Source organism: Dendrobates tinctorius, unplaced genomic scaffold, assembly GCF_039654945.1.
Source record: "Dendrobates tinctorius isolate UK_male_01 unplaced genomic scaffold, ASM3965494v1 ptg000158l, whole genome shotgun sequence".
Lineage (NCBI taxonomy): Eukaryota > Metazoa > Chordata > Amphibia > Anura > Dendrobatidae > Dendrobates > Dendrobates tinctorius.
In genome coordinates, this window is record NW_027361825.1 from 257581 (window position 1) to 270645 (window position 13065).

Below are 13065 nucleotides of genomic sequence, written 5' to 3' on the forward strand. Positions count from 1 at the left end.
TGCAGAAATTCAAAATCTCCATTATCCTCTAGTCACTTTTGTCACAGCTGTGCCATCGAGCCTGTGACATAGCGCTCAGATATTCAGTGGGCCTCACACAATCCAAAAGTGTCCAGTGTCCACTAGTGTGTGCATAAATTCAAAATCTCCCTTATCCTCTAGTCACTTTTGTCACAGCTGTGCCATCGAGCCTGTGACATAGCACTCAGATATTCAGTGGGCCTCACACAATCCAAAAGTGTCTAGTGTCCACTAGTGTGTGCAGAAATTCAAAATCTCACTTATCCTCTAGTCACTTTTGTCACAGCTGTGCCATCGAGCCTGTGACATAGCGCTCAGATATTCAGTGGGCCTCACACAATCCAAGAGTGTCCAGTGTCCACAAGTGTCTGCAGAAATTCAAAATCTCCCTTATCCTCTAGTCACTTTTGTCACAGCTGTGCCATCGAGCCTGTGACATAGCGCTCAGATATTCAGTGGGCCTCACACAATCCAAAAGTGTCCAGTGTCCACTAGTGTGTGCAGAAATTCAAAATCTCCCTTATCCTCTGGTCACTTTTGTCACAGCTGTGCCATCGAGCCTGTGACATAGCGCTCAGATATTCAGTGGGCCTCACACAATCCAAAAGTGTCCAGTGTCCACTAGTGTGTGCAGAAATTCAAAATCTCACTTATCCTCTAGTCACTTTTGTCACAGCTGTGCCATCGAGCCTGTGACATAGCGCTCAGATATTCAGTGGGCCTCACACAATCCAAGAGTGTCCAGTGTCCACAAGTGTCTGCAGAAATTCAAAATCTCCCTTATCCTCTAGTCACTTTTGTCACAGCTGTGCCATCGAGCCTGTGACATAGCGCTCAGATATTCAGTGGGCCTCACACAATCCAAGAGTGTCCAGTGTCCACAAGTGTCTGCAGAAATTCAAAATCTCCCTTATCCTCTAGTCACTTTTGTCACAGCTGTGCCATCGAGCCTGTGACATAGCGCTCAGATATTCAGTGGGACTCACACAATCCAAGAGTGTCCAGTGTCCACAAGTGTCTGCAGAAATTCAAAATCTCCCTTATCCTCTAGTTACTTTTGTCACAGCTGTGCCATCGAGCCTGTGACATAGCGCTCAGATATTCAGTGGGCCTCACACAATCCAAAAGTGTCCAGTGTCCACTAGTGTGCAGAAATTCAAAATCTCACTTATCCTCTAGTCACTTTTGTCACAGCTGTGCCATCGAGCCTGTGACATAGCGCTCAGACTTTCAGTGGGCCTCACACAATCCAAAAGTGTCCAGTATCCACTACTGTGTGCAGAAATTCAAAATCTCACTTATCCTCTAGTCACTTTTGTCACAGCTGTGCCATCGAGCCTGTGACATAGCGCTCAGATATTCAGTGGGCCTCACACAATCCAAAAGTGTCCAGTGTCCACTAGTGTGTGCAGAAATTCAAAATCTCACTTATCCTCTAGTCACTTTTGTCACAGCTGTGCCATCGAGCCTGTGACATAGCGCTCAGATATTCAGTGGGCCTCACACAATCCAAAAGTGTCCAGTGTCCACTAGTGTGTGCAGAAATTCAAAATCTCCCTTATCCTCTAGTCACTTTTGTCACAGCTGTGCCATCGAGCCTGTGACATAGCGCTCAGATATTCAGTGGGCCTCACACAATCCAAAAGTGTCCAGTGTCCACTAGTGTGTGCAGAAATTCAAAATCTCACTTATCCTCTAGTCACTTTTGTCACAGCTGTGTCATCGAGCCTGTGACATAGCGCTCAGATATTAAGTGGGCCTCACACAATCCAAGAGTGTCCAGTATCCACAAGTGTCTGCAGAAATTCAAAATCTCCCTTATCCTCTAGTCACTTTTGTCACAGCTGTGCCATCGAGCCTGTGACATAGCGCTCAGATATTCAGTGGGCCTCACACAATCCAAAAGTGTCCAGTGTCCACTAGTGTGTGCAGAAATTCAAAATCTCACTTATCCTCTAGTCACTTTTGTCACAGCTGTGCCATCGAGCCTGTGACATAGTGCTCAGATATTCAGTGGGCCTCACACAATCCAAAAGTGTCCAGTATCCACTACTGTGTGCAGAAATTCAAAATCTCACTTATCCTCTAGTCACTTTTGTCACAGCTATGCCATCGAGCCTGTGACATAGCGCTCAGATATTCAGTGGGCCTCACACAATCCAAAAGTGTCCAGTGTCCACTAGTGTGTGCAGAAATTCAAAATCTCACTTATCCTCTAGTCACTTTTGTCACAGCTGTGCCATCGAGCCTGTGACATAGCGCTCAGATATTCAGTGGGCCTCACACAATCCAAGAGTGTCCAGTGTCCACAAGTGTCTGCAGAAATTCAAAATCTCCCTTATCCTCTAGTCACTTTTATCACAGCTGTGCCATCGAGCCTTTGACATAGCGCTCAGATATTCAGTGGGCCTCACACAATCCAAAAGTGTCCAGTGTCCACTAGTGTGTGCAGAAATTCAAAATCTCACTTATCCTCTAGTCACTTTTGTCACAGCTGTGCCATCGAGCCTGTGACATAGCGCTCAGATATTCAGTGGGCCTCACACAATCCAAAAGTGTCCAGTGTCCACTAGTGTGTGCAGAAATTCAAAATCTCACTTATCCTCTAGTCACTTTTGTCACAGCTGTGCCATCGAGCCTGTGACATAGCGCTCAGACTTTCAGTGGGCCTCACACAATCCAAAAGTGTCCAGTATCCACTACTGTGTGCAGAAATTCAAAATCTCACTTATCCTCTAGTCACTTTTGTCACAGCTGTGCCATCGAGCCTGTGACATAGCGCTCAGATATTCAGTGGGCCTCACACAATCCAAGAGTGTCCAGTGTCCACTAGTGTGTGCAGAAATTCAAAATCTCACTTATCCTCTAGTCACTTTTGTCACAGCTGTGTCATCTAGCCTGTGACATAGCGCTCAGATATTCAGTGGGCCTCACACAATCCAAAAGTGTCCAGTGTCCACTAGTGTGTGCAGAAATTCAAAATCTCCCTTATCCTCTAGTCACTTTTGTCACAGCTGTGCCATCGAGCCTGTGACATAGCGCTCAGATATTCAGTGGGCCTCACACAATCCAAAAGTGTCCAGTGTCCACTAGTGTGTGCAGAAATTCAAAATCTCACTTATCCTCTAGTCACTTTTGTCACAGCTGTGCCATCGAGCCTGTGACATAGCGCTCAGATATTCAGTGGGCCTCACACAATCCAAGAGTGTCCAGTGTCCACAAGTGTCTGCAGAAATTCAAAATCTCCCTTATCCTCTAGTCACTTTTGTCACAGCTGTGCCATCGAGCCTGTGACATAGCGCTCAGATATTCAGTGGGCCTCACACAATCCAAAAGTGTCCAGTGTCCACTAGTGTGTGCAGAAATTCAAAATCTCACTTATCCTCTAGTCACTTTTGTCACAGCTGTGCCATCGAGCCTGTGACATAGCGCTCAGATATTCAGTGGGCCTCACACAATCCAAAAGTGTCCAGTGTCCACTAGTGTGTGCAGAAATTCAAAATCTCACTTATCCTCTAGTCACTTTTGTCACAGCTGTGCCATCGAGCCTGTGACATAGCGCTGAGATATTCAGTGGGCCTCACACAATCCAAAAGTGTCCAGTGTCCACTAGTGTGTGCAGAAATTCAAAATCTCACTTATCCTCTAGTCACTTTTGTCACAGCTGTGCCATCGAGCCTGTGACATAGCGCTCAGATATTCAGTGGGCCTCACACAATCCAAGAGTGTCCAGTGTCCACAAGTGTCTGCAGAAATTCAAAATCTCACTTATCCTCTAGTCACTTTTGTCACAGCTGTGCCATCGAGCCTGTGACATAGCGCTCAGATATTCAGTGGGCCTCACACAATCCAAAAGTGTCCAGTATCCACTACTGTGTGCAGAAATTCAAAATCTCACTTATCCTCTAGTCACTTTTGTCACAGCTGTGCCATCGAGCCTGTGACATAGCGCTCAGATATTCAGTGGGCCTCACACAATCCAAAAGTGTCCAGTGTCCACTAGTGTGTGCAGAAATTCAAAATCTCACTTATCCTCTAGTCACTTTTGTCACAGCTGTGCCATCGAGCCTGTGACATAGCGCTCAGATATTCAGTGGGCCTCACACAATCCAAAAGTGTCCAGTGTCCACTAGTGTGCAGAAATTCAAAATCTCACTTATCCTCTAGTCACTTTTGTCACAGCTGTGCCATCGAGCCTGTGACATAGCGCTCAGATATTCAGTGGGCCTCACACAATCCAAGAGTGTCCAGTGTCCACAAGTGTCTGCAGAAATTCAAAATCTCCCTTATCCTCTAGTCACTTTTGTCACAGCTGTGCCATCGAGCCTGTGACATAGCGCTCAGATATTCAGTGGGCCTCACACAATCCAAAAGTGTCCAGTGTCCACTAGTGTGTGCAGAAATTCAAAATCTCACTTATCCTCTAGTCACTTTTGTCACAGCTGTGCCATCGAGCCTGTGACATAGCGCTCAGATATTCAGTGGGCCTCACACAATCCAAAAGTGTCCAGTGTCCACTAGTGTGTGCAGAAATTCAAAATCTCCCTTATCCTCTAGTCACTTTTGTCACAGCTGTGCCATCGAGCCTGTGACATAGCGCTCAGATATTCAGTGGGCCTCACACAATCCAAAAGTGTCCAGTGTCCACTAGTGTGTGCAGAAATTCAAAATCTCACTTATCCTCTAGTCACTTTTGTCACAGCTGTGCCATCGAGCCTGTGACATAGTGCTCAGATATTCAGTGGGCCTCACACAATCCAAAAGTGTCCAGTGTCCAGTGTCCACTAGTGTGTGCAGAAATTCAAAATCTCACTTATCCTCTAGTCACTTTTGTCACAGCTGTGCCATCGAGCCTGTGACATAGCGCTCAGATATTCAGTGGGCCTCACACAATCCAAAAGTGTCCAGTGTCCAGTGTCCACTAGTATGTGCAGAAATTCAAAATCTCACTTATCCTCTAGTCACTTTTGTCACAGCTGTGCCATCGAGCCTGTGACATAGCGCTCAGATATTCAGTGGGCCTCACACTATCCAAAAGTGTCCAGTGTCCACTAGTGTGTGCAGAAATTCAAAATCTCCCCTGTCCTATAGACACCTTGTACCTTGTTTTACATTACTATATAGTTTGTTGGATTTTGTCTACATTTCTACAAAAAATGAGGAAGTCTGGTGGAAGAGGCCGTGGAATTGGGTGGGGGTTGGCAGCTGGTAATGATGGTGTTGGTGGTGGATCTGATGGTAGTGGCAAGAGCAAAATAGGACCGAATGCAGGAGGTGTTGAGCCTGCGTCATCGTCTGGCTCCATAAGGCTTCGAAGGCTTAGTTTTCTAGGAGTTGTCAAACCGCTTTTAAAGCCAGAGCATCAGGAAAAAGTTTTGTCTTACATTGCTAACTCAGCCTCCAGCTCTATCGCCTCCTCTTCTTCAGTTGTAAAAAGTAAAAGCACTGAGTCGTCATTGGAGGCTCATGTTCATGAACCACACCTTTCCTTGTGTCCTTCACCACAACCAAGATTGAAGGATGACGCAGGCCATACTACTGATTACTCCATGTAGCTGTTTTCACATACCATGCCTGGATTATCAAGTGAAATGGTGAATTACCCAGGCCAAGATGAATCTGACATGGAGTGCACTGATGCACAGCCGCTGATGGATGATTCTGCTGGTACATTCACTCAGAGCACTACATTGTCCTCACAGTGTACAGAGCCAGATTCTGACCCTGATGAGACTCAAGTGCCCCTTCCCGCACACTATACCACCATACAGGGTGACACAGAGGAAGGTGCACATGACATTGAAGAGGAGGTGATGGATGACCCAGTTGTTGACCCAGATTGGCATCCATTGGGGGAAGAGGGTGCTGCTTCCAATAGCTCAGATGAGGAGCATCCACAGCAGACATCGACATCGCAACAGCTGTTATCTGGCAGGCCCGGAGCACTCCAAAGACAGGTTCCAAAAATCAAAAGAGTTGCTGGACAGCTTGTCCAGAGGGTCAAAAGATCACAGCGTGCTAGGCCGCAAAATGTCTGCCAAAGTAGGAAGAGTGCAGTGTGGCACTTTTTTGAACAAAATCCTCATGATCAGGCCAAGGTTATCTGTAAGAAGTGCGCAAAGACCTTTAGCCGAGGGAAAAATCTGAAAAATTTGAATACCAGTTGCATGCTTAGACATTTAACCACCATGCAATTGCAAGCGTAGACACAACACCAAACCTCAAGTGCCACATGTGCAACTGATCACAACGAAGGTAGTCAGCAACGCCACATTGTTTCCCCCACTGTAAGCCCACCGGTTAGCACAGCAGCAAATGTAGAGGTGTCGTTGCAAGGCCACAGCAGTCAGGGAATCCCACTGTTATATCAACGAAAGACTGATTCTAGGCCATCAGAAAGAACACCAACTCCATCACCATCATCAACCCTCTCTCAGTCCGCCCTGTCCACCGCTACTTCCACCATATGCAGCTCTCAAGTCCAGCTCACCCTCCCAGACACTATGAGTAGGTCAAGAAAGTACTCAGTCTCTCATCCGCGTACACTGGGTTTGAACGCCCACATTGCCAAACTAATCTCGTTTGAGATGATGCCCTTTCGGTTGGTGGAAAGCGCAGCTTTCCGCGAACTCATGGCCTATGCAGTACCATGCTATGACCTACCCAGTCGCCACTTCTCTCGCAAAGTCATCCCAGCCCTCCACCATCATGTGAAAGACCGCATTGTCCATGCACTCAAGCAGTCAGTGAGCGGAAAGGTGCACCTCACAACTGATGCATGGTCCAGTCGGCATGGCCAGGGCCGTTACGTGTCCATCACTGCGCACTGGGTTAATGTGGTGGATGCAGGGTCCACAGGGGACAGCAGTGGTGGGACAGTGCTGCCTAGCCCACGGTATAGGAAACAGTTGGCTGTAGGCGTTCGACCCTCCTCCTCCTCCTCCTCCAGAAGCGAAAGCTCGTCCACAGAGCGCAGTCATAAAGGCACGCCATCTGCAGCTGTCACTGTTGCACACGAGGTGTCCCCCTATCGAGTAGCTAGTGGAAAGCGTCAGCAGGCTGTGTTGCAGATGATGTGTTTGGGCGACAGACACACCGCCGAGGTGCTGGCCGAGTACTTGAAGCGACAAACTGAGTCATGGCTGGGCAGTGTACATCTTGAGGCAGGCAAGGTAGTTAGTGATAACGGCCGTAATTTTGTGGCAGCCATAGCCCTTTCAAAACTCAGCCATATACCTTGCTTGGCTCACACCTTGAACCTGGTGGTGCAGTGCTTCCTCAAAAATTATCCGGAGTTAACAGCCCTGCTCCAGAAGGTGCGAAGACTGTGCGCGCACATCCGCCGGTCGCCTGTACACTCCGTTCGTATGCAGAAGCTGCAGCGATTGCTCCACCTTCCCAACCACCGCCTCATTATCGACATTGCAACAAGGTGGAACTCCACCCTGCACATGGTGGAGCTGCTGTGCGAACAGAGGCAGGCCATAATGCATTTGTGGGAGGATACACGGCCAGGCACTTTGAGAGCAGACATGGAGTTGACAGGTGTGCAGTGGTCGAAGCTGAAAGACCTCTTTAAAGTCCTTCAGTGTTTTGAGGAATGCACACGGCTGGTAAGCGCAGACGACGCCATCCTAAGCATGAGCATCCCACTTATGCGTCTGCTCATGCAAACTTTGACGCACCTTAAGGAGCAGGCTTCTGCAGCCAATGTTGATGAGGAGGAAGAGGAGGAGGGAATCCTTGATGACATTCAGCCATTGTCTGCTCAGGGACCTCTCCTGGACGAGGTGGAGGAAGAAGATGAGGAGGAGGATGATGGGGATGATTACTTAGGGGAGGAGGATGCATCTCGTGGGGCAAGTGAAAATGTTGGCGTGGCAAGGTCTGGTACAGGGTTTGTGCGTGACTGGAGGGATGTGGATTTGCCAGAAAGTGCTCCTCCAACCAGCACTCGCAGTGCATCATTGACACCGGGAACATTGGCCCACATGTCAGATTATGCCTTGCAGATCCTAAAAAGGGACCCCCGCATTGCCAAAATGATGAACGATGACGACTACTGGTTGGCCAGCATCCTGGATCCACGCTATAAAGGCAAATTACAAAACATCATGCCACAGGACAACCTTGACCTAATATTGGCTAATAAACAAGCAACTCTGGTAAATCGGTTGCTTGAGGCATTCCCAGCACACAGCAGCGGTGATGGTTCTCACACGAGCCGTACGGGCCGGGGGCAGCTTGGCAGAGGTGTTCGTGGTGCACACAGCAGAAGTGGCGTTGGAGACGGGTTTCATGACAATGTTGTGGACTGATTTTTCAAGTACCGCTCACACAACTGGTAATACTGCATTGATGGAAAGTGACAGGAGACAGCAGTTGTCAACTATAGTTACAAACTACTTTTCCTCCCATATCGATGTTCTACCACACAGGTCATTCCCCTTTGACTATTGGGCCGCTAAACTGGACACCTGGCCTGAATTGGCACAATATGCCTTACAGGAGCTCGCTTGCCCAGCTGCAAGTGTGCTATCGGAAAGAGTCTTCAGTGCAGCTGGATCAATCCTGACAGAAAAAAGGACCCGTCTGTCAACCCAAAATGTGGATGACCTAACCTTCATTAAAATGAACTACGCATGGGTTTCCAAGGATTTTGTCCCACCTTCCCCTGATGACACATAGGGAGACAGAAAAATGGCTTGCTTTGGTCCACCTCTTCCTGGGACTTGACCTATTTCACCTTTTGCATCAGCTGAATGTCCAACATCAACATATGCCACTTTCTAAAACTCCCTAACTGTGCTGCCTCCCCCATGGCCGGGGTCACCACCTAGCGCACGACACCGTGCGAGTGCCGTTGCCCTGGACAGGTGGGTAGGCCGACTCTTGGGCGCGGGCACTGGCACAGGGTCCCTCATAGTGCAATCAAGTGTCTCTGACGGTGGTGGTGCACGCCTGCCGTCAGAGACACCGCCGTACTATGAGGGGCCCAGTGCCAGTACCGACGCCCATGAGTGGGCCCCCCTTGCTTGGGCAGGGCCCCAGCATTTGCAATCTTTACCTCTCCCTGCTCCTCCGCTGTGTAGTCTGGGCCGTCAAATCCATACTGTGCCTGACACCGTTTGAGCCTGCCTCCTGATGTATAGACATATATTTTGAATGTGTACACTATGCTATCCATACATGTTATCCGGGGATACGGTACCCTTTCTAACCTTTGTGCAATCACGTGCAATCCATACTGGGCCTAACACCGTCTGAGCCTGCCTCCTGATGTATAGACATATATTTTGAATGTGTACGCTATCCATACATGTTATCTGGGGATACGGTACCCTTTCTCACCTTTGTGCAATCACGTGTAATCCATACTGGGCGTGAGAACGGCTGGCGAGCTGTTAAGCAAGCTACAGCACCTGTGGTTTGCACACGTAAGTTTTTCATTTTTTCAGGAATGACGGTTAGGAAAAATTCCGGAACTGCGGTTGACCTGCACTTACTGGGAAATCATTGTTCGCGGGTAATAATTGTAATCAGTGATCCCCATCACTAACGTTGTTCAGCGGGTTATCTGCACCTGTAAGCGACAAACGCTGGCCTTTTCAGTGTAGCGCACATGCAGCCACGGACATGTAAGGGCATGACACACCAGTTATTGGCCAATCTCATGTGCCAGAGCCTCACGTGTCCCTCTAGTAAGCCGGACTCGGACCGCGGGGCATGACGGAGTCTCGTTCGTTAACGGAATTAAGCTTGCAATGTGTGCATCTGTTCTGTAGCTGGCATGGTTGAGGTTTCCCAGGTGGAGTCGAATTTAACCGTAGGCTCCACTCCTGGTGGTGCCCTTCTGGACATTCCTTTAAGGTTCAGCTTTGCAACCATACTGCCCACGTAAAACAAACAGTTTGCCTTCATGAACGCTGTTTGGAGGGTCATGACTCGTGGGAATAACGCCGCCCAATCAGATAACCTGCTAGAGAGATCCTTCGTTGCTCCCAAGCATGACATCACACTCCCTAGGAAGAAGGTAATGCCACTGTGGCGACCGTACTCCTGGGGGCAACACAAGTGCACTGATGCCCAGCCACTGCTCGATGAATCTGCTGGTACATTGACACAGACCACTACATTCCCCTCGCACGCTACACGGCCTGAATCTGACCCTGATGAATCTCGGGTTACCCTTCGCATATACAGTTCCATCTTACACGGTGACAAAGAGGAAGCTGCAGATGAAAGTGCAGGTTCGGCCCACCCGCCATCAGACACACCACCGTACTATCAGGGGCCCTGTGCCAGTGCCGTCGCCAACAAGTGGGCCCCCCTGCTTGCTCAGGATCACAGCACTTGCAAAGTTGAAATACTGTGCAGTGAGATGGAAGATGGGGACGACGAGGAGTCCAGACAAGTACAGGGATTCCCTAGCGAGGAGACTTATTTGATTGTTTTCAATGTTGGGACAGCAATTTTTGGGGAGCACTATACTCTGGAGAATGATAGATGGGGCCCACCATACACTGGAACATTCCAAAGGTGGACGTCAGACATCAGAGGACATCAGAGCAGCATTTACAGGGCCCATTATACACTAGAGCATTAGAAATGGGGCCCATTATGTTTGGAGCATTATTTGGGCCCATAAGACAGTGGAGCTTCATCCATGGGGACCAACATATACTGTAGCATTATGTGGAGCGCATCATATACTGTTTCAAACATTATATGGGACCAATGATTCTGTATGGAGAAATAGATGGGCCTCGTCATGAGCTGTAAAAAGTGAAGTATTTTTCATTGTACTATACCGCTATTTCTCTGCCGTATCGGAGCATGATGAGTTGTGGCATGTGTTAAAGGGGCGCTCTTTCGCCCAGGGCACATGAAAACCTGCAGCCAGCCCCCCCCCACAACTTTAGCCAAATAACCCCCATTTTTCAGTGTGTAACTTGTATTATGAAGTTAATTAAGGTTGACAAGCTTAAGTAAGAAGAATTGATGCTTTTGGCATTCAAATGGGCACTGTAGGTGTGTTTCCTGTCCTCCTCTCACTGCCGACTTTTATTCCCCATTGACTTACATTGGGTTTCGTGTTTCAGGACGACCCCGACTTTTCCCTATAATCGGACGATCTTGCTCGACCCGACTTTTGGAAAAGTCGGGTTTCACGAAACGAAACTCGACCCTAAAAAACCAAAAGTCGCTCAACTCTAGTTAAAAGGTATCAATTCCAGAGTACTCTCAAAGCTTAATATTTTTCTAAAAAGGTTTAAATCGATGTGTGCATTATATAATGTAGTGTATGCCTTTTTAATCTCAATATGCTCCGTCACTAAGGGTTAATTAGAACAAAAAGAAAAGAAAAGCTATATCAAAGCAGCTTGTGAGACTACTCAGGCACCTCAGAGAAGCCGTCTACCCAGCGACTGTTACCTCACGGCCTGCAGAGCTTCCTATTGGCGGGAACACACTGCCTTGGATTCCCGTAGATCTGTTGCCACTGTCCAGTGTGTAGGAGACAGAAGTTTATCTGCACATTTGTGGATGAGTTGTGTCCTGCTGGTGTCACAATGTTTAAAAGAAAGCTACTTCATCTCGGCCTCTTCTCCTTGCTGTGTGTACTGTGTGTGAACACTGGCCAAGCGGTAAAAGGTGAGTGGAAGCCTCGAGGCTTAGATCACAGGATCCCAAGGTGCAGCTGTAGATAGTAGATATATAGTATGTCGGTGGCTGGAGGAGGAGGAGACCAGTCATCACAGTGGCGCTGACAATTAATGATCAAATGCTTTAAACTATTGTCATTGTAGAGGTAAGTATTATATTGTATTTGACATAGATGTAATATGGGCTGTGATACCGACATAAACCTGGAGCGTTCCACAAAGCCTTTATCTGTATGACTTATTTTGCCTTTTATAAAGAAGCTTGTGGATGTAGAGAGGATGTAAGGTGTTTTCTACATGATATTATATCACATATCAGCTTCACACATCACAGTCCACCCTCAAACCGTGATATCCAGACTGGTTGTGGCTTCCTGACCAAAACTCAACAGCCTGATAGGCAAATGTGAGGCGGGTCAGGAGCGCCCCCCCCCGGACGGACTGGAAATCACAGTTGATACCTGGAGCTACTATTAAATGTAGCAGCTTATTTGATGTCTTAAAATGTTAAGAGTACGTTCAAAAAGTGTCCTGAAGCCTCACCACCAGTAGTGATGAGCGAGCATGCTTGGATAGGGCGTTATGTTGTGCGTAATCGAGTATTTTCAGCGTGCTAGAAAAATATGTTTGTGTCCCCATGGCTGCATATCGCATGGCTGTTCGATATCCACAACACATGCAGTGATTGCCTAACAAACAGACAATTCCTGGGGCAGCACGGTGGCTCAGTGGATAGCACTGTAAGCATATGCAGCTCAGTGGTTAGCACTATAAGTATATGCAGCTCAGTGGTTAGCACTGTAAGCATATGCAGCTCAGTGGTTAGCACTATAAGTATATGCAGCTCAGTGGATAGCACTGTAAGCATATGCAGCTCAGTGGTTAGCACTATAAGTATATGCAGCTCAGTGGATAGCACTGTAAGCATATGCAGCTCAGTGGTTAGCACTATAAGTATATGCAGCTCAGTGGTTAGCACTGTAAGCATATGCAGCTCAGTGGTTAGCACTATAAGTATATGCAGCTCAGTGGTTAGCACTGTAAGTATATGCAGCTCAGTGGTTAGCACTTAGGGTCCTGGGTTCGAATCCCACCAAGGACAACATCTGCAAGGAGTTTGTATGTTCTCCCCGTGTTTGCGTGGGTTTCCTCTGGGTACTCCGGTTTCCTCCCACATTCCAAAGAAATACTGATAGGGAATTTAGATTGCTAGCCCCATCAGGGACAGCGATGATAATGTGTGCAAACTGTAAAGCGCTGCGGAATATGTTAACGCTATATAAAAATAAAGATTATTATTAATCCCTGCATGTGTAGCAGCTGTCGAGCAGCCGCGACGACAAGCATATTTTTCTAGCACGCCGAAATGCTCAATTTA

At 47.8% G+C, this 13065-nt stretch overlaps 1 protein-coding gene across 2 annotated transcripts in view; it reads left to right on the forward strand.

The window, feature by feature from the left end:
• The window catches only part of LOC141051712 (HLA class II histocompatibility antigen, DR alpha chain-like), a 171663-nt gene that overhangs the window by 63341 nt on the left and 95257 nt on the right, over positions 1-13065 (forward strand). The window contains exon 1 of one of the 2 annotated variants that reach the window (XM_073548695.1): positions 11516-11676. The exons of the other annotated variant lie outside the window; for it this stretch is intronic. Within the exon in view, the coding sequence (XP_073404796.1) occupies positions 11595-11676 (82 nt within the window). The 5' untranslated portion in view covers positions 11516-11594. Of the gene's footprint in view, positions 1-11515; positions 11677-13065 lie in introns of those variants that run through there. 2 annotated transcript variants of the gene reach the window in all.